Below are 23,514 nucleotides of genomic sequence, written 5' to 3'. Positions count from 1 at the left end.
GTTGCAGGAGTTGCGACAAAAACTTTTTTACCATTCTGTCCGAAAACGGCACTTTCAATTCGTCAACAATTTGCTTTGCTCCCCAATTTTGATGTTCTTCTTTGGCCTTTGCAATCTGTACAATGTACGGCATATCCGCCTAAAACGATTCAGGATTTGGATCCTTTGAAATACCTATTAATGCGCTTATTTGATATAGTGTATCCTTTAATTGGAATAGTGTCCTGCTCCGCCATTATTTCTTTTTTGCAATGACGTCATATACTTGATGACGTTTTGTTATGTTTTACGTCGATGAAAGGACATAGATTGGAGCCTAAAATGGCCATAGATTTGAGTAAATAAAGGACATAGATTTGAGACAATACAGGACATAGATTTGGAACATCCATGACGCAATATTAAAAAAGGACATAGATTTGGGGAAAGGACATAGATTTGAGGCCGGACATAGATTTGAGGCTTACATATATGTCTATTTTTTTAAAAGATAAACAGGGAAAAATGAGAAAGTAAGACAGGATTTTTCAAATTGATGTGATTTCGACAAAATAGTCTTGAAAGTTACCAGTCAACTCAAAAACTTGCCCTCTGAATAACAATACCAGTTCTGAAAAACTGACCATAAAACTAAACAATATAAACTAGGTCAAAGTCAGCTAACACTACAAGTCAGAAATTTGTACCAATTGGCATCTTTTCGTTTTTTTGGGTTTATGCATAATTTTTGTGGATGATTTTATCGTGTTCAGTAGCTAATGAGGTGTAGACTTTTGCCCCCCGTGTGAGCCGTATGGTTTCATGTTGTTGCTAGGCATCATCGACATTTTGAATTTTGTAGAGTGTTGTATCATCTTGGCATTCTTAACAATCATCTTAGTTTTGCATTTTAACTGTATCAATTGAATTGAGAATGACAGATTAGTCTTTTGTAGAGAAAACGGGTGTCTTTTATAAATGATTTTTATTATAGTGGCTCAAAGCTCACTAAGAAAATAAATAAACCATAAAAAGTGTAGGGAATTCAGACGTAACATTCATGACTAGCATGTACGCCATACAACTATTCCAAATGAAAAATAAACATAAACGACTAATGAAACATGAAAATGAGGTTAAGGTTAGATGAACCCCTTTAAATATTCGAGTAGAATAACAAGCGTTGCATACGCTTATGTAACTTTATAGAAAATATCATTGTGTATTGTAAGTAGTTCTTAACAATCACAATTAAACAGAAGACTTAACATTGAAAATTGCAAATTAATTCAAGTTCTCCATTTTATGACGACCTACGGACAGATTCCCAAAATAGACGTCTAGCTGATATGTACTTGTAGTTATGTAAGTATGTTAGACAACACCGACACTTAAGATTGCACTTTGTTGTATTATTTGTTTATTTCACTAGACTGGGACGAGTATAATCAGTTCGTTCATTATAGACCAGTCAATCTATATGCAGGTATGTTCGAGATAAACTCATCAATGAGGTGTCCAGTCATTGACCCGGTTAAAATATGTAAACACAATATATGTATTTTCAAAATAAATAATGAGACGCAATCGCTTATTTTGTAAATTTGGAATTTGAGGATATAAAAGTATAACTGAAACGACATAAGTTGCAAAATCTGCATATGACGTTATTCTATAATATGTTGGTGATAGTGATAGGTGATCAGAAATCAGTAATAATTATAACGGCAATCTTCTTTATCACACACATCTTCAAATAGACTGTCCTTATGCAAATTGAAACCTAAGGTCCGCCCGATCAGTTGAAAACCTATTTGTAATAAAGACAGCTGTTTTACAAGCCACGCCTCTTTTGGGGAGATATATAATATTCATAGATAATTTTATTTGTTTACATTATGGTTTCGATATATGATATATATGCTTCGTCTCATAGCGAAATAACCTGGGAATGTAACTAATATAAAAACACAAGATACCGGTGAATAATGAATTCTGAGGCAGACCAAAAACTAGAGGCTCTAAAGAGCCTGTGTCGCTCTTCTTGGTCTGTGTGAATATTAAACAAAGGAAGCAGATGGATTCATGACAAAATTGTGTTTTGGTGATGGTGATGTGCTTGTACATCTTACTTTACTGAACATTCTTGCTGCTTACAATTATCTCTATCTATAATGAACTTGGCCCAGTAGTTTCAGTGGAAAATGTTAGTTAAAATTTTCAAATTTTATGAAAATTGTTAAAAATTGACTATAAAGGACAATAACTCCTAAAGGGGTCAACAGACCATTTTGGTCCTGTTGACTTATTTGTAGATCTTACTTTGCTGAACATTTTTGCTGTTTACAGTTTATCTATATCTATAACAATATTTAAGATAATAACCAAAAACAGCAAAATTTCCTTAAAATTACCAATTCAGGGGCAGCAACCTATCAACGGGTTGTCCAATTCATCTCAAAATTTTAGGGTGGATAGATATTGACCTGATAAACAATTTACTCCAGTCAGATTTGCTCTTAATGCTTTGGTTTTGATTGATAAGCCAAAAACTGCATTTTACCCCTATGATCTATTTTTAGCCATGGCGGCCATTTTGGTTGATTGACCGGGTCACCGGACGCAATTCATAAACTAGATACCCTAATAATGATTTTGGCCATGTTTGGTTAAATTTGGCTCAGCAATTTCAGAGGAGAAGATTTTTGTAAAAGTTAACGACGACGGACGACGGACGACGACGGACGCCGGACGCCAAGTGATGAGAAAAGCTCACCTGGCCCTAAAAATGTAGGGGTATTGAAGACTTTTAGCAAAAGTTTAAAATTTTGGATGTTCGGTGCATATAAATGTTGAAAAAATGCCTCACGGGCTTCTATACTATCAAACGAGAAGACCTTATTTTGTGTGTCGCTTTTTTCCTTCCACAACAAATTAATCATCATGCCTCTGTGTTCTTTAGGTAACATGCATAGTCGCATTTGTCATCCATTCTTATTATTATTCAGATTGAGTTATTTTGGGAGAAACACGACAAAATAGGTGTCCGGATATTGTTTCCGTTATCAGACTGACTTTTACTCATAGATAAGACTTCCAGTTTTAAACATGCACAAGAACAACCAATCGTATAATAGATTACAAAAATAAAAAATAAATAAGCCAATCAGAGCGTTCTCTATATCATTGTTTTTAGATCGCAAGAACGACAACTATAATACGTCCTTAGAGACAATTATGTTTCCGCGTTTATCCACCTTTAAACTACGATTATACTACTATAATATACAGAGATTCTCTGTATTCTGTCTACTTTTTTTTCTGAAATATTTACTATCTAAGGGGTCATACCAGTTGCATATATATTGAAATAAGTAAAACATGTGGAAACAAGAATGTGTCCATAGTATACGGATGCCACATCGGCACTATCATTTACTATGTTTAGAGGACCGTGAAATGGGGTAAAATCTCTAATTTGGCATTACAATTAGAAAGATCATATCATAGGGAACATATTTACTAATTTTCGAGTTGATTGGACTTCAACTTCATCGAAAACTACCTCGACAAAAACTTAAACCTGAAGCGGGACGGACGGACAGACGGACGGACGAACGAACGAACGGACGAACAGACTAGAAAACATAATTTCCATAAATGGGGCATACAAATTTATTGTTGAAAGTGAAAACTTTAACCTGAAGCCAGACAGAAGGACGAACGAACGAACGAACGGACGAACAGACTAGAAAACATAATTCCCATAAATGGGGCATACAAATGTATTGTTGAAAGTGAAAGTAGTGATTTGGCCAATATGAAAGTATGGTAGAGATTAGAGGGAGGCAGGACTTATGCGGGACGTCAGGATCGGGTGTTTTTAAGCTCGGGATTACGGGATTGGTCTTTACGGGATGCGGGAATATTATTGGTGTTTTTTCGGGATGTCTGGATATAAAATACGCACCTCGGGATTTCATTTTTTTAAGCCCGGGATTTAGGGATCAGTGCCCCTCAGACCACCCCTGAAATGAGCCTTAGTCATTTACACGAGATTCAAATCCTACCATTGGCATGTTAATAGGGCTCTCAAAAGGAAAATCACTTATGGATTGTCCTAGAGGCACATTTTATTGAAATAATAATGGTCTATAAACAGTTTCATTTATTTCATGTTTGACTTTTACCAAAAAATGCATTTTAGCAAAGGGAAGAATAATTGTGGTATAAGACCATAAACACGAAAAATAATTGAATTTAACAGAAAGGAAACACATAACGGACTTTGGAAAAAAAATGGGGCTTTCGATACATTATATGAAATTCTCCAGTCATAATATCTTTTACACAAGTTCATCTTACAACAGTTTATAAGCTGTATATGCCCGCGATTTTGCGGGTGTGTTCTAATATGTTTTTATCATTGTATAAAACAGTACTATATATCAACTTTCCGTTTTAGGATATAATTTTATACAAAACTTCAAAGTAAAAGTTGCAAAGCTTTAGCTTCAAAGAGAGTTCCCACAGGAAATTGCATTGTCTATATTTACAGAAGTAAAACTGGCTTATCAGTTAAATGTTGCTAAACTATATTCGAGGGGGAAAGGCTTCATAATAGTTGTCAAACTGACAATTAAAAAAGAAACTTTATATGAAATAAAAATGATCTGTCGATCATATCAAACTTATTCAAGCAAGAAACGAAACAACCGTCGTCGTCGCCTGAAAAGCAACCCCTAAGTCTAGCTTTCAGCATTTTATTTCGCAGACGAGACAAAAAATATATTGAAAGATAGTACCGCCCTAATTGAATCCCCATGTCTCGCATTTTTTGTGACTTTCTCATCGGGATTTTTTTTCTTCAAACAAAAAGTCATTTTATAATGCTCATTATAACGATCGTCTAAAAATATTAACGAAATCTGTTTGTATACAGTTAATTAGGGCATCCTTGACTTAACTAGATTCAGAACGTATTGATCAAACTAGTAAAATAACAGTTACTCCATTATAGAGAGAAATAAGGTTTGTATTTATTTCAAATATGTCATTTACTTTGCAGTTCAAATGGAACCTAAAAAATACACATTTTAAACAACTTTTTATACAAACAGCTAATTAGACAAAAAGCAACCGACAAAAAGCAACCAACAAAATGCCAAAGTTTCTGACAAAAGGCAAAACGGACTGAAAGATATGGACATAAAGCAAAAGTATAGGACTAAAAGCAAAATAATCGGACAAAAAGCAAAACGCACAAAAGTAACTGACAAAAGGGAAAATTATCGGACAAAAAGCAAACGAGGACAAACGCAAATTCCGGATCGAAAGCACCGTATCAAATGTATTACGTTTTATATAAGGCATATTTTAAGGGTTTTCTTATCGTAGAACACACCGAGGGGTGTCAGGAATTGATCAAATGAAAGACCAACTCGGGGTGTGTTCTACGACAAGAGAGACCTTAAAATCTGCATTATCTTACCGTCAAAAAAATTTGTTTTTTATAAAGATTTGCAAACTTTAGTATCCTATTTTACCGACCACACTGAAGTGGGGTATTCCTTTCTAATGCGTTTAGGTTTTAATACGCCCCACGGCTCATTTAGAATGTGAAATAAAACTCACTAATTAATCTAGATCTTTTAAAAATTATTATCCATACATAATAACAAATACTACTGTAACTGCACGAAGAAAGAAACAAACGAATTATTACCATCCGATAACGGTGTATGACAAATGCAAGATACATTGTAAGTAATTTATTGTACCAACTTAGTTTATGGAAAAGGGGATGGGGTATGTATTTTTTTCTATTTGTAATGACATTTCTCTCGCGGAAAAGTGGTTATGTTTTCAACAACTTTCTTTGAATCGAATGAAATATTCAGAAAGATTGTCTTTTGAAAAGCAATACATTTTTTAAACAGATAATCAGGATATAATTATGTACCCTCCCCACCCGACCCTATTGTTAGTTACGTGAATGTTATTCAATCGAATATAAGAATATCTTATTAGTTGATCATTTGATAAAGTAAAAGGTATGAATAAATTTAAAAAGTTAAAAACTGATACGAAGACGAATATAAATACATGTAGGTCATAGTATGATTTCCTATTCAGTTCGTATCGTTCTGAGCATGCATGGAATGTTTGCCACAGGACGTTAAGCAAGCAACCAACAATTAATCGCCCTATTCAGTGTGACTCAATAAGATTTTCAAAATCTTACACGCGAATATGTCAAATCTGGATTTATTTTATGAAAGTCCACATTAAAATTCGTCTAGCATAGATGATAACGTTTCTATATTGTAGCGATAAATTAACAAAACTTCCCGTTACATTTGTTTCTTAAATTTAAATGTGGGCAAAGACGATTTCTTTTACACCTATCATCGATTGAACTTTTAAACACAAATTCCCAAATCGGCAACAAAAAGCAATCAGACGATTTTGTTTTTGAAGTAAATTATAGATTGTAAATTATAGATTGCATTTTATCAAGGAATATATATAATGACCTCACACCGGTCATTATTTTATGCCTTGGAGCATATTCCATTGAAACATGGTATCGTCCGGGTTGATTCTGAAAAAGAATGACCTATGATTCTGAAAGAAAATAACACCATATAGGTATATAAATTTGGATTGGTGGTTGTTCTTGTCTTTTCTATTGATGTAAAAAGTGAAATCACAAAAAAACTGAACTTAGAGGAAAATCAATTCGGAAAGTCCATAATCACATGGCAAAATCAAATAACAAAACGTATCATAAACAAATGGACAAGAACTGTCATATTCCTGACTTGGTACAGGCAAGCCGTTGACAGACATTTCACACATTTTATTGTTACATTCGTAAATGAAACTTCAAATGTCAAAATTGATATGGTTTCAGACGTTTTAAACGAATCACCGATTCAGACTTAGACAAACCCGCCCTTATGAAAATCGGAATAAATTGTATTGATTATGACATAAAAGATAAAATCTTAAATTCGTTACCTATATATTGCATACGATTTAGATATTCTTAAGTGTAATGTTTACATACCAACTGGTTCCATGTATTTTTTATAGACTACTGGTTGTTCAATAGTATTAGCCACTTGTAGTACATAACTGGAGAAATCATCCAATGTAATGTTTGTTATTGTTAAAGTGACTCTGTATCCATCGAATTTTATTACTTTGTTGTGAAAACGAACATCAACTGTATTTTGTGTTTCAGCTACTGAGTATTTGTCTGATGAAGATATCACCTGATAATTTTCTTTAAACCATTTAACAGAGGTGAGTTTGGTACCACTATAGACATGAACACTCAAGTCTAAACTTTTACCAAGCTCTCCATAAGTATATTCAGTATTATCGACTGTAAAAACTGGTATAGCTGAAATAGATAATTTAAACTCTTTAGGACACATGAATAATTATAACCTACAACATTTCAGTTGTAAAAGGAAATCTAATCATGATTATGAGTGTTTAACCACTATCATTTTGACATTTGATCTTATTTTTTCAGCAAGAATAAATTCTTTCTTTTTGGGATTGACTGTTACAATTTACTTCACTGTCCATACGCCAGTTGAGAATTCTTGTGATGTACTCTCTGAATGGCCGTAAAAATACTCAAAATATAATTAAAATCATTCATTTTGTATATTTTCCAATTCTAATTCTGAATTATTTTAAAGTTTATGTTAGACCAATAACATATGTTGAATTGGGGTGTTCAAGATAACTTGTCATTTACATTACCAGTAAAACTGTAAAATTTAAGAAACCAAAAACAATAGTAACAAGCAGTTAGATTGAATGGATTAAAAAAAGTATTTGTCATTTACTTGTCCTTCAAAAGTGGTGGAGTTCTGTAAACATAGGAAGTACAATCGAAAAGTGTAGTTGGGCTATTTCTAATCAATTAAGAATATATAATTGGCGACTGGAGATTAACAAAATAACTAGTATATATTTGTCAAAGGGATGGCTGAAGGACGCCTCCGGGTGCGGGAATTTCTCGCTACATTGAAGACCTGTTGGTGACCTTCTGCTGTTGTTTTTTTTTTTTCTATGGTCGGGTTGTTGTCTCTTTGGCACATTCCTCGTTTCCATTCTCAATTTTAATTTATACTGTTCGAATTATTTATTTTGATTAGTTCCTTTATATACTTGTGATTTAAAGAAATTTAAGTTTTTCATTTTGCCGTCGATAGCCAAAAACTAATCATGTTAATGTGGTGTTTTCTGTTCAAAGTTCATCCTGTGAGGTATGGCAACTACATTTGATTTATTTGATCTGTAAAGCTGTTGTGACTTTATTTTTCGTAAGTACTTATTTTGTTGATTAATTTTTTTTTTTTATCAAGTCATTTTTTGCAAGAATTATTATTTTGTTAAGTTGCCCTGTCTTACACAGGAGGCTATTCATGCCTTTAATCCGAAATAAAGCAAGACAAATTTATAAATTATTAAGTGCATTTGGTTTTGGTCATGAGGACGTACTCGATGTGTCGGATCCGACTTCTGATATTTTTTATCATCAGACTTCACCTGACGATAAAGTAGATAGGTTGGAACATCGGATCCATAATTTAGAAGTAAGCACTTCCGCAAAAGAAAGAAAGCTTGAAAAAGCTGATTTTGAAAAACAGGAGGCAATTCCAAGAACGCGCTTGAAAAGTTAAAATGTGGAGTCGAGTAAACTTACTGATTTAGTCAAGGAGAAAGTTGTAGGCGAGAAGTCAAGCAAACCGCACAAGCTCCAGTCGTGTGCACCTAAAGTGAAAATCCACTGAAACAGCCGGTAAGAAGACAAAATCAGCTAAAAGAAAAAACACCAGGGACTTCAAAAGTTTTAAAAGGAAGGGTGAGATTGATTTAGAAATATTAAGAAAGAGAAAGTGTTGACTGAATTAGTGGAAAAACAATTATCAGATATTGTAAAAAAAGAATAGTTTAATAAATTTAGTTGATTCTAGTGAAATTGCTCAAGATAGTTCTGATAGTGAGCTTGATTTTTCTTCACATTTATGCAAACGTTCAAACAAATCTTTAAAAATGAAGAGTTCAAAAGTTCATTCAAAATATTCTGATTCCGAGTCTAGTACTAATGGTGATACTTCTAGGTCGTCAGGTACAGATTAGTCATATAAACAGAAATCACTTAAAAAGCGAAAAGTTCAATCGGATATGGTTGCTAAAGCAAGTAATGACGTGCATAATCCACAAACTTGACCCCATACTACACTTCAGTACGAATATATGAATAAATCTGTTTCATTTCAAGATTTAGATTAAAGCTGTTTCTTGCGGAGGAATTAGAATAATTGGGTCAAGCAAAACTAAAGCTAACGAGAGAAATACTAGAGTGTCTCTTTTGAAGAAAATTGTATATTGCAGTTCTATTTATCAGTGGAAATTTTGACTTTACTACTACACTGCATTTTTGAGACAAATTGAAACGGGTGTTAAAACCTAGAAAGATGCTCCTGATAATTTGGAAGTTCCTCTTCTGTCTAAATATGTTCAACAGGAGTTCGATAAAAAGCCTACTCTTGTTTGTAAAAAAGAGCCCAAGACACCTACGTTATGGTTTTGTTCTGTTTTTTAAGAAAAATAAATGTTCAGAAACATCACCGCATAAAATTATGATTAGAGGTGTTAAACGTGAGGTTAATCTTTTTTGTGCTACTTGTTATAGATTAGACAAACATAAAAGTCATCATCCGGAATGTTCTTCTGCGTGTCCTCATCATAATTAATGACTTAACTGAATTTCAAAACGCATTATGGGGTTCTAGACATTCACTTAAATGCAATCTTTGTTGTAACAGTTCTTTGGGTACAGATGATATGCAAACTTTTGTAAATATTCATAACAATGTTAAACAATCTGGATTGTACAATTTAAGGGTTGTAGAATTCCAATTTACTCTAACATTGTTATTCTTTTGATAAGAATCTGGCTACAGAAATATAGTGAACCTCAGGTGGTTGGTGGGTCCCGATGGGAGCCCATTCAGGTCCTTTTTTTCCGTAATCATTCGGGGCTACTGTTTTTCCAGAGTTCTTATAAAGAAATTGTTGGACCATTTAAGGCAAATCCGTTCAGCTGTCCTTCAACTTTATCTCTTTTAAATTCTGTTCCAAAAAAGGATTCGATAGAACGCAGGGTTATTGTTGATTTGAGCTTTCCAGAGGGCGAGGCAGTTGATTCTGGTATTTTCAATAATCGTTATTTACGCGATGAAATTTCAGTTTCGTATCCAACGGTTAATGATTTTATTATGTTAATAAGGAGTAAAGGTCAAGGTTGTAAAATGTTTAAGAAGGACCTGAAACGGGCTTATAGACAATTAGTCGTTGACCCCGGTGACATCCATCTCTTAGGTTACAAATGGAGAGGACACTTGTATTACGATTGTGTATTAACAATGGGTTTCAGATATGCTGCATATATGTGTAGGACTCGGAGGTGCGATGGGGACGCTGAAGTGCGATGGTCACGCTGAAGTGCGATGGTCCACGCCGAAGTACGATGGTCCTTTCGCTGAAGTGCGATGGTTTGGCTTGACGTTCGAATATTGTGACGTTTTATAATATAACGTTTTTAAACATACAACATTGATTTGCAAGCAGGATCATATGATTTTGTAGATGAAGGTTTCATGTTCACAAAGGAAATGATAGGAAAAAGAAAAAAACGAACGATTTAAGTCCCAAACTGATTTGAGCATAATATGTCGATGTTACAAAAATATTTTTAACCATGCCAGGCAGCAAAATAAGGGAGCAACGGGGCTGAAAGATGAATTTGGTCAGTGAATGGGTTATCCTATGTTCGGAATAATGTCGCACGATAATGATTCAACTGAAATAAAGTATACTGATATAATTTTAAATATTGATGTTAAATTATCATTAAGTAACAAGGCTTCACGTGATTTTATGTGGACAATTTAATAAAAAAAAAATAATTGAGAGTATTTGCAATGTTTTTGTTAATGTTGTTTAATCTCGAGATAAATCCTGATTTGTAAAAACACCGTCGCTCTAGTCTTTTTTATTACCGTTACAGTGATTATTGCCTGAAACAAAGTAGGCCGAAATTACCCTGACTGCTTCCTACGTGTACTTCCTAAAATAATAAATAGGAAAAATTGTTGTTATCAATTTCTAAGTTTTGTCATAACATATATAAACCCTGCTTAGTGTTACCGTATAGACATACACGCTCATTTTTTTTCTTCAGTTCACCCTTGAGCTTCTTAGATCTGACTCTATATTCCTGCGTGATAATCGGAAAATTGGCAAATTTAAAATTACATTAACAAAAATCAAAATGAAAATCTTTCGTTTGACTTGAACGGAAATTAAAAGATCTTCCAAACGCGAGGCTACATTGTAGCAGCTATTTTTGTAAAATCTAATTAATTTGATTTCATTTTACATGTTCGTAATTAAACTTTTATTTTTTACTCAATGTGACAGGTAGACCATCGTACTACAGCGTAACCACCACCGCACTTCAGCGTAGATATCAACAAGTTAACGTCATAATGTCACCATCGCACTTCAGCGTGTTAACCATCGCACTTCAGCGTATACCATCGAACTTCAGCGTGACCATCGCAGTTCGGAGTACCATCGCGGTTCCGAGTCCTACATATGTATGCGAATAACAAATGCGATTGCATTTATATATGTCAAAACATGAGTGTAGATATTTTAAACTATTTGGATAATTTAGTTGGATGTGATATTCCTTCCAGCAGTGATGATGCCTATGCTAAATTGGGTCTTATTTTACAGAAGTGCAGCATTGAAGAATCAATCAAAAAAGCTTGTCCGCCTAGTACAAAAATGATATTTATTGGCATTTTATTTGATTCTGAGAACATGACAATTTCTATTGATACTCAAAGATTGTCAGAGATTTTGCAGTTAGTTTTGAATTGGCTCTGTAGCACAAACTGTATAAAGAGAGAATTACAACTATTGCTGGGATAATTAAATTTTGTATCTCAATGTGTGCCTTCTGGCCGCATTTTTTGTATCAAGGCTGTTAAACTGGTTAAGAGATTTTCCCGATAATGGGAAATTAGTCATTCCAGCTGATTTTAAACTTGACCTATTCTGGTGGCAGCAATTTTTACCTGGTTATAATGGGGTCGCAATGATTTTCTCTGATGCGATCTCAAATCCTGATCAGTACTTTTCTGTTGATGCATGTTTGGCAGGATGTGGCGGATGGATGGACGGAAGATACTTTCACTGGGTTTGCGTAATAATATCGATATTTTAAAATAATGTTAAGGGAAATACTTGTTTTTCCATCTTAGATGGACTTTAAAGGAAAAATGGTTTGCTTCTTGTTTACCATCTTTTATCAGCTGGCCCCTTAACAAAAATGTGTACCTGTTCAGACAATATGTTGAGTATCATTTAAATTCTTTAGAAATATAGGTACAATGTAGATGATCAGCACCGATTTTCAAATTCGTCCGAAACATTCTTGATTAAAATTCTTTACAGAATGGTACATGAGAATGCACTTACAACACCATACGAACAGCTGGACGCCAAGTATCGCGCGAAAGACGTGATTACACTAAAACAGTTACGAAAATAAAATGTTATCAAAGAGACATGTCTTGCTTTTTTTTAATTTTGATTATACAAATGTTGAAATTAAGATAGCAACACTGTTACATAATAAATAAGTTTTGCAAATATTCAAAGTCAATGAGCCATGACTTAGGTACATGGCTGAACACTCTCCATTTTAATGAGATTTGCCGATGCTAATACAATTGCATACCAATCAATATTGACTAACTATAAGTCGTTCCCATTAAACACACCTATTAAATGTTGCACATCTGAAACACCACTCATATGTTCCGGTGTCTATTTTTTATATTCATTAAAATATTGCCTCCCTTCAATGCAGTCCATGTTGACTTTTACAACCCAATTTTTCTTCATCACACTTGCTTCAGGAATTGAATGTACGATAACTTTATCTCACGGTATTACTGTATTACATGTACATGAATGTTTTCATTTATCCTGTTCGATACGTCTAAAATATTCACAGGAAGGTTCCGTATTTTTTGTTGTGCTTTTCAAATAAACCTTGCATCTTGTCAAATGTCATAACATCTGTATTTTCGTTGAAAGGGTACTTTGAAATTTTATAGGTGTCTCCCTCCTTATATTTAGAGTTAGCTGTTTGGTTATATGTCTTATTAACCATATACGTTGAGTATATGAATTTCTTTTAAAATGTTTGTTGATTATTATTTTTTACTAGTCCTGAATTACCAATTGTAATTTAGGGAAGAATTTAAGCATCTTTCTTTTTTAAAACCATCTTTAACAATAAAAAAAATTGTAAGTGAATTATACTTAATTGTATGATTTCAATAAAAAAACGCATTGTAAACTAAAACAAAAAAAATACAAATATTACTCCAGACTGACCAACAAGAACACCACCTGGAAGCTAATCTCAGATGGTCCGCTAGGATAATGGTAAGCAGATATTTTGCACATTATGCATCCGTTGTGTTGAATCTGTATTGAAGTTTAAAATGTTCTATTATACCGCAAAGAATAATGTTCATAGTATTGCAAAGAGACTTATATTGCATGGACTCTCACGATATTTGGGTGTGTAAAGTATCAACATATGATTCCTTAATGCCCATAAAAAGGCAATTTCGCAGCAATTCTTACGATACATATTAAATTGATGATGAAATTGTTGTTGATAATTAAAAAAAAGAAAAAAAGGTTTTGTGGGCAACTAGACAGGATCCAGCAATATAACGTTGCTTGCAACTTTGGTATCAACTATAGTGAGGAGATGAAGTTCGTCATACCTAGTTAAAATTTAAAAAGAACATAAAATGAACCAAGAATTGGTCAGTATTTCATCGTTAATGCGTATGCTTAATGTAATATTCAATTGTCAATACATAATGCCGTTGTTAATAATTTACACATGAAAACTCGCTCGATCTGCGCGGGCTTTGTGTCTATAAATTTTATGCAAGCAATAATATGTAATAACGCAAAAACAAGAATCATCTTCAACCAACCCTTCAGTAAAAAACAAAATAAAAGATTAGAAAACGAATTTTAATTTGAAACACCATTGACAAAAAAGATTTACAAAATTAGCAAAAACCATGAACGAGACAAACCCTCAAGTAAGTTGTGCATAGTAGTCATAAAAACTCTAAAAAAAACAGTTTGACTGGTAAATTCAAGTTTTATTCAAGTGTAGATAACTGAGATATGATATTAACTTCAATCAGAATACACACACACGAAATTATAACCAATTAATACTAACAGTAGTTTTGTTTATGTTTGTAAATCGAAGGAAAGCTGAATAAAGTTTCGTGCGGCCATAGGTCAGACATTAGAAACAATGCTTTTAACATTGTATATCACAATGTTAATCAATCTGTTAATCATTTCTTCATTTCTTCTATTTGAGTTGGTTTCATTAAAAGAATTTACCACAGGTATAACCTTGCCGTAGAAAAAGGCAAGACTTTTGGATTCGAGGTCTGGATAGTGTGAAACTTCACGATTGCATTGAAAAAAGTCATGGTATTTATATTTTTTTGTCATGAAACAAAATGGTTGTTTTTTGTTGTGTTTTTTTTTTTTTTTTTATTTCAGGTTACCAATTAATGATTTTATGTTGCCTTCTCCTTTACCTGAAAGGTCAAATTTTCTCCAATAAAAGCAATGGATGAAACTTTACTTACCATTAATTGTGATGAATGATGATCCTATTTGTTTTAAATTGCCGTTACTACTTATCACACCATTACTTGCTGTACACACATATACTCCACTGTCCTGGTATTTAAATTCGTCACGAACATTAGGCAATGTAAGGATTTTATTCCCATCTAACTCTCGTATTAACTGTCCATATGGAGACATGTGCTGCCATTTGTAGTAGGTATATACGTTTGGATTCCCAGAAGGAATGCAAAGAATGCTGGTACTTCCATCAGAATTTAACAATGTATAGTTGGACACATCTATGCTTGGTGCATCTGTAATATGTAAAACTATTTCAATTTACCATTCATTTCAACTGTAGAACTGCATTCTAAATTGAGAGTGTGATGACTTTTATCATTCCCAAAGTTATGTAAAAAAGCAATGTCTGAAATCTGTGAATACCAGTGTAGTTCTGAACCGTCATAACCAACAATTACAACTTCAATCCAAATGTTGTCCTAAATTTGTTAAAAGCCTATCTTGAATATCGTGCGAAATATCTACTTGTTCACATTTCGATTCGATACTAGTTTGGTTGCATTATTCTTCGTCATAAAGAAGAGAATAAAAAAATGTCAATCATGTGCTTCAATTTTAACGTTGAATCATAGCATGATATGGCAATGAAAAGAAATAAATGGAAAATTCATGTTATTCAGAATAAAACATGCATGGCGTGATATATATTTGTCTATCAGTTGAAATATGACTTCAAATATCTGTTCCATTGATGACGAAGGAAATGTTCAAATTATTGTTACCACAATCACGCACTCTTATCCTCGAAAGTGACATCACGAATTAGACTTTCCACCATGCTCCTACTTAAAGGGGTTACACAACGGATGTCAATGTGAAGTAGGATCTCTGTTTGTCTTTCTCAACCTTTGTTTTGAAATACTGATATTTGTCTTTTCGACATTTTTGCCTGCCGTTGTGAGTTTTTCATCGTATTCTAAAATTGATCTAGAAAGATGTAAGGAGTAAACTGTTACCTTAAACCTTTCGAAATATACAGTATGCATTGCCTTTCTCTTATAATTTATAACCAGGAGTTGTTTTTTCTCAATCTATTTATGTTTTTTGAAAAGCGATACTACTGTTGTCGTTTATTTAATATATTAAGGTAGAGAAAAGCGAGTTTTCCTGTCTGATGAAAGTTTTGTATTTGGGGTCGTTAATTCATCTTATGTCGATCATGCATCCTCAGTATGATAAATTTTTACATTGAAAACAATGCAATATATTTGCTACATAATGCATGTTTATCCTATCTCAACGATGAACTAATTTCAAAATTGATTACATTTTCCTATGCGAAGTTGAATATGCAGCTGATTTTTTATACGTTAAAACGTGTTCCAGTTCTATCTTTAAATATAGTAAATGAATTCATTAGTGCCGGTAACTGATTCTCGTTTCAAAAAAAATACATCATGTTCAAACCGTCCTAGTTTCTGACTTATATCTATTTTAAACAAGACCATTGTAGAACCAGTATTGTCGTAACAAATTAATTCGGGAACGAGTTCGATTATAGTCGACAAATGTCATCCATAATTCCAGGTGATTATCACTAAAAAGGTCAAGCTCATAGAAGTTTGCTCTTCGCCTGAATGAGCATTTCTATTATCTATGTAACGGCCAAATATTCTAAATATCTTTAGCCATTTACTGGTATAAATCAGGTCATTTTGTTTCGTATACATTTTTATTCCATATAAGTAATATCAGAGACTTATATAATTAACTATATGGTATGGATTTCGTAAATTGTTAAAGACATAACGGTGACAAAGAGTTTAAAAAAAACTTAAATATAATCTGTCTCTTAACTATTATATCGCACATCCTTTTTTATATTTAAAATGTACATTAATCATTTGAATTACAATATGTACTCAACCTTTTAATTCATCTTCGCGATTGGGGAGATTTGATTTCCATTTACTTAAGAAATTGCATACTTCTTTTCAAGTTTGAACACTGTGGTTCTTAAACTTCCATTTGATAATTAAACGAAATAACAGTGTTGTAAATATAAATTTGTTATGCTTAATTATTTATTGTAACGAATTATTAAGATCCTTTCCTTACCGCTAACATTGCGATTTGATATGTCACGCTATAATTAGGTATTTCCACTATTCTGTCGTCCGTCATCTATCGTCTGTCGTTAACTTTTACAAAAATATTCTCCTCTGAATCTACTGGACAAAATTTAACAAATTTAGCCAGAATCATCATTGGGGTATCTAGTTTAAAAAAGTGTCCGGTGATCCAGTCAATCAATCAAAAATGGCCGCCATGGCTAAAATATGTAGATTTTGGCTTATATCTCTAAAACCAAAGCATCTACAGCAAATCTGACACGATGTAAAATTGTTAATCAGGTCAAGATCTATTTGCCTTGGAATTTTCAGTTGATTTAGACAACCTGTTGATGGGCTGATAACCCTGAATTGGTAATTTTAAGGAAATTTTGCCGTTTTTGGTCATTTCTTTTATTATTATTTTAGATAAACGGCAATATTGATCAGCAAAGTAAATTCCACAAATAAGTTAGCATAGCCAAAATGGTCAGTTGACCCCTGAATAAGTTGTAGTTCTTTATATTCCATTTTTAACATCTTTTCGGAAATTTTTGTAACTTTTTACAATACTAATCTTCTCCTCTGAAACTATTGAAACAAATGTAACCGAACTTGTCCACAATCATCATTACGGATTTAAACTAGAGGCTCTTAAGAGCCTATGTCGCTCACCTGTCTATGTGTAAAAGTGGTACTGTTTTAGTCGTACAAGGAGTTCCTATGGGAAATTGCATTGTCGATATTTACAGAAATGCAACCTTTAAGTAGTATCACTATCATAAATAATAACAGTAGTACTGACATGAATAATTTGGATAGTAATTCATATATATGTGGATTGAAATTCCGTAACCGTTTGTGTGTATAAATATGCTAAAAGTGCTAGACTATCATCGTTAAAGTGGATGTTTTTGTAGTGTATTATTGCATTTGGATTTAACACAAAACAAGCCGACAAATTAGCGTTATAATGTGTTTCAATATCTTTTGACACACAAGTGATGTTTTGCAATTTGGAGCTTTGTCCCTTGGAAATTTGTGTACATATTTGCGTTGTGGTAAAATGAATTGCAACTAAAAACCCGTATAAATATTGTAATATCAAAAAATTTTAAATCCTGTACAAGATAAGACATTTTTTTATTACGGGAAAATATGAATTTGACCGTGTTTAGGCATCATATAAATAGCTCAAATTAAATAACATTCCATGAAAGTTTGAATTGACCTTATGCAGTATGTTTACCCTAGAAAATTACTTTGAATGCTGTTTACCGTTATAACGTCCGTGACCCCATTATTGTTTTACATCATTAAAACAGAAGTTTATATACCAACCACATTATTTTAACAAAAATTTCTGGACTCGCAATTGATAATGTAATGATTTTTAGACATATTCAAGAATTTTTCTTTGCTGATTTTAGGTGTTTTCTATTTAATTTTCACCATTTTTGAAAGCATTCAATCAGATATATTTCTAAAAATTAAAAAAGTTGAATGCATTATTTTCCTATTATTGGTTTTCGTTGAAGGAGCAAAATTTGAATGCAAAATTTTACCAAAATATGTGACATAGCCCTTTTACTGTAACTTTAACTAAAACATGTAAAACTCAAATAAAAAATGATAACAGTACATATCAAGTACACCGTGTAAAAAGTGATGTCTGTAAAAACAGAATGATATGAGACTTGTTCAAGGATTGGAACTAATTCAAAGTTGGATTTCCATAAAAGAAAAAGTTTAATTCAAAATTTACCACACCAACTTCTCATTTAATTCTGAACAGGACAAATCCAAGATAGTTTAGAAAAAAAGGTAAAGGATACAAAATATATCAATTGGATAGAAAAAATTCCAGTGTTGTGTTCGATTATTCGTGTTATGTTGGACAAAATCAGACTTTAAAAGACGAATAAGGTAGTCGAGTTGTTTTAGAGTCATGAAAAATGTGTATGCAGACACAATTTAAATTTTTTTTTGTAAATAGTACTCATTTTCTAAGCAAATGACACAATGTACATATATTTATGTGATTATATTCCACCACAATTGTTTAAATTCTCATATTAAGTCTGGTCTTTTTGCACTCCTAAATCAAATAAATCCAACTTTTAATATACATATATTTAAAGTGCATATACGTCTTAAACATTTGTAGCCGATCTTGATTGCACCAAACATATTACTAGGCTAAGACGCGTGAATACGTTTCGTTCCATTTAATTTTTGAGAAAGTCCACACTTAACTTATATCGGTATTTATCACATTCGTGAACACACTATATTTCCTACTGTACTTACATTTAACATCTAAGTTTTTACCAACACTGACACTGCCCACTGTATTAGATGCACGACATATTATAATTTGATTGGTATGGCTTCTGTTTACACTAGCTGTCAACGTAGATGTCACTGTTTTGGTGTCATTAGATTCTGTAACTGGTTGTGATGCTGCAGAATTGGAGGTAACATCTTTTCCACCAATACTCCATGTAAAGGTAGCAGCAGGTCGACTTCCATATGATATACATGATACCCTCAGTGGTTCTGTCTCCTCCGTACTGATTTCTTTTGAGTTGAATATTGGTGTTAATGGTTTTACTGTAAAACAAGAAGTAATAAATCATTTTAAACCTAAAGTCATAAAAATACATGATTTTGTGCAAAATTCAATTCTCTACATTTAAAAAAGAAGATGTGGTATGATTGCAAATTACTAAATTATCCACAAGAGACCAAATCACACAGAAAATAACAACCATAGGTCACTGTGCGGCCATTTAGTAATGACCAAAGTCCATACCGCATAGTCAGCTATAAATGGCCTCGAAATGACAAATGTAAAACAATTCAAACGAGAAAACTAACGTCTCATATAATTCATGTACAAAATAATGAAAGACAAACAGATATGTTACACAGCAACAAACAACAACCACTGAATTACAGGTTCGTGACTTGGGACAGGCACATACAGACTATATTGAAGTGTGCTTTGATTGCCTATTGAAAACTTTATTCCAATACAAATACTCACAGTCATGATTTAATCCTGTATTGGAGATTGCCTTGTATACAAAACAAGAATGCATATTTCTAAACAAAGAGAAATGATAAGTACGATAGATGTGATGCAATACAGTAACCTTTGTTAACACATGCTACAAATGGTAGCGAAATGAGAAAGACAAAATATTCTTGTAAAATATCCAGGTACATTATACAAGACATTATTTTTGAAGGTTCTGTTTTTATTACTTACAGTTTAGATATATATGTGCTGTTGCTGTCATTGAAATATTAAATGCATTACTGGTTGCCTTACATACTATTGTCCTTCGATGATAGTCTCTAGAAATCGTTGGTATTGTATAGTTTACTTCCTTGATTCCATTCGATCCTGTACCATCTAGAATTGTCACCTTGACGTCAGGCGGAGGCTTTCCACCTTCAGCTGTACATCTTATCAGTAAATCTGTTCCTTCTGTACCTTCCAGCTTATTATCCATTGATCCATTGTAATATAAACGCGTCGGAGGTGCTATTGAGAAATATATACATAACAGAAATAATGCCATTTGTTGGTGCCTGTAATCAAATTGAAAGCCAATTAGTCAAACTGTAATTATTCGTAACTTATACTTAGATCTATTGTACTCTAAAGCTCCCCAAACCAATATGCCTGAACCTTATACTGTGTATACGTTATTAGTTTTGCAATATAACCTAAATTACAAGGCACCTAAGGGAATTGGCATATATCAAAAAGCTTGATGATATAACAAATAAACTTTTCCGAACAAAATATCGCAGTGGCAATAAGAAATTAAATAAGTAAATAAGTATTAAAACAACAAGATGGAAATGGGGATTAGAATCTAAAAACAAAACTTTAACTAAAAATATGTGAATCCATACAAATAGTGTGTTTGTTAATTATTTTAAACGTATTAACGTTAAGACATTAAGACATTAAAGTCTAACAAAGAATACTTATGGAACAACATATAAAAGATGCAATCTTGATAATGTTATACTAGAATATATTGAAACATGTTTTGATAAGGGGTGCAATATTTTGTCTGTTCTGTTACCATGTTCAAATGAATTGTCGGGTTATTAAAAAAAGGTTACGATATAATCTTAAGCAAGTTTTTCATAGCCAATAAGATGGTTTTCAAGAGTAAAAACTTCTATATATTTTCATTCTCTGTAATGATAAATTATTTGTCAATTTTCCATGTTTTTACTGAAAGATACCTCTAAAAATTGGTTTTCAAAGGTAAGAAAAAAAACCACTAGCAATGCAAGTCTAAGTCAGCAATTCATAATGTTCCGCATTTTTTCACTTTCTAATAAACTCAACATCAAGTAATTCTCTAGCATGTTGGTTTGTCATTTTAAAGCTGACTATGCGGTATGGGCTTTGCTCATTGTTAATTTCTGTGTCATTTGGTCTCTAGTTGAGAGTTGTCTCATTGGCAATCATGCCACATTTTCTTAGTTTTATTGTTCCATATTCATAGGGAGAAACGATGTAACGCCTGATGTAGTAGCAATAACAGGATAGACATGTATTTCATGCACGCCGATTAAATTCAATACATAGAAAAAATGTAACATAAAATAATAGAGAAGATTAAGGAAGTTCGCTACTCAGTTTCAAAATAACAAGCTTTTCTTAACACTAGTATATATTGATAGGGGATTAATAAAGGAACAAAAAGAGCAAAAATAAAATATACGTCAATGTGCTTGTTTTCGAGATATTAGCCATTGCAATTTTGGCGGGAAAATGTTCTCTCTTGATTTTTATCATTGACAAGTTTAAGTTCTCAAAAACTATAAAAAAAAATTAACAAAGATTTTGTAAGAATTTTACAGATGGTTTATAATTATACATATAAAAGATTTATAAAAAGAAAAGTTGGGGGTCAATGGGCAATTTGTTTTAAGGCAAAATGGATAAAACCATAGGATTCCGAAAATATGACAAAACTTCCAAAACATGACAAGCAAACATTTTTAAATATATTTTAATCCTATCAACATATATAGATCTAAGTTGTGTTTATTATTAAAGTTCCGAATCGCAAATCCTACAATCTTTCATTTAACACTTACAACTGCATTTTCCTTGAAAAATATTTTTTTTAGCATAGGTGTACTGAAAGTTTTAAAAATGACCCAACTATAAAACCCATTCAGTACTTGATCACTTATTTGGTAAATTGACAGATAGTTACAGGACGGATATGCATTAAATTCTAAGGACAACAGTCACAATTATTAAGTTAACAAGTGTTTGAATATATATATATATATATATATATTTCTAATTCTTTGACAATTTATACCTTTCTACACTCATTGTATAAAATAATTAAATCAACGTGTGGTTGCCGGTGATCTCAGAAGATGATTGGAAGAGTTTAAGGGTCATAACCTTAATCAGCTAACTGAATAAATAAAATATGCTAACAGGTGTTAATGAAATTGACAACTTTGTGAAATGTGGAAGGCACTCGAAAGGGATTTTCGTTTAACAAAAAACGAAAATTTATTTTTTAATCATTAGAGAAACAGATTCTTACATAGTTACTCGTGGATTATCGGATTTATCCAATCTCGATAGTTACATTATAAAAATTTTAAAGGCCTCGCCGAGGCTTGGACTTTAAAATTGATAATTTAACTATATCGATTGAATAAATCCGATAATCCACTGGCATCAATATGAGAATCTATATATAAGCAACATGTACTCTTACTGTAGCTTGGGTGTCTTCCTCCATCTCCGATTTTGAAATGGCAGATACAAATCGGTCTAGATCTTTAATGAAACGTGCAAATTTCGAGAGCAGTATGTAATTCATGTGTAAGATATTTCATGTTTACATAGAATATTTTGTGTTTTATCATATTGTATAACAGTATTTTACCAAATAAATGGCAGAAATGAACAAATAGAAAATGTAGACTAGCCAAAAACATGAAAACAAATCCGGAAAAGCTATATAAATGCAAAAATATAAATTAAAACAAACCATGGAAAATAGAGACCTAAGATTTAAGCATCAAATGGAAATTAATGAAGTAAGAAATAAACAGTTGGACGGCAAACGATTTAATGGCTTCTAAAGTCAAGACATTGGTCACGTGACAAAAGGTCAGAGTTTACGATTGTTTGGTCAACGTGCATGCCTCGTGGTTTTTTGACTCGTATTGTCTTAATTATTTGTACTCGTACATTTATAAAAATCAATGTGTTCAATTCTAGATTGAATAAGCTTCATTATTTTATATAATTATTATTAAAAAGTGATCATTATTGATCACAAAAACCCCGGATACGTAATGATTGTAGTTATATTTGGACACTTTCTTGAATTACTATTCAATATTTCATGATTCTCTACTCTTGTAACATTAAAATAGTCATGGAATGGTTGAATATGGCATTGTTTTTTCAAGTACTTACAGGTTTTTGAAAACTTCCAAAGAAGAAAATTATAGATTTTACTGACTTTTCTCTGAAACTTGGACATATTGTATATTCTCAAACATCCTTTTGGTAGATAGAAGGATACAAGTCTTT

At 32.4% G+C, this 23,514-nt stretch overlaps 1 protein-coding gene across 1 annotated transcript; it reads right to left on the bottom strand.

The window, feature by feature from the left end:
• Nucleotides 1-7,043: 7,043 nt before the first annotated feature.
• On the bottom strand, nt 7,044-20,425 carry LOC139525218 (kin of IRRE-like protein 3). Its single transcript, XM_071320409.1, has 4 exons — nt 20,179-20,425; nt 19,215-19,517; nt 14,790-15,086; nt 7,044-7,390 (listed from the first exon to the last, which is right to left on the bottom strand). Exons 1-4 carry the CDS (start codon nt 20,423-20,425, stop codon nt 7,044-7,046), a joined length of 1,194 nt encoding a protein of 397 aa, XP_071176510.1.
• Between the last annotated feature and the right edge of the window lie 3,089 nt (nt 20,426-23,514).

Source organism: Mytilus edulis, chromosome 5 (assembly GCF_963676685.1).
Source record: "Mytilus edulis chromosome 5, xbMytEdul2.2, whole genome shotgun sequence".
Classification (NCBI taxonomy): domain Eukaryota; kingdom Metazoa; phylum Mollusca; class Bivalvia; order Mytilida; family Mytilidae; genus Mytilus; species Mytilus edulis.
Note: the sequence above shows the minus strand (reverse complement) of the source record. Positions and strands in the feature narration are given on the sequence as shown.

Coding starts and splice junctions, on each gene's coding strand:
- LOC139525218 (XM_071320409.1), bottom strand. CDS start 20,425: ATGGATAATAAGCTGGAAGGTACAGAAGGAACAGATTTACTGATAAGA. Junction 19,518..20,178: donor AGCACATATATATCTAAACT/GTAAGTAATAAA, acceptor CTTGTTTTACAG/TAAAACCATTAACACCAATA. Junction 15,087..19,214: donor TAAAAACTTAGATGTTAAAT/GTAAGTACAGTA, acceptor TACATATTACAG/ATGCACCAAGCATAGATGTG.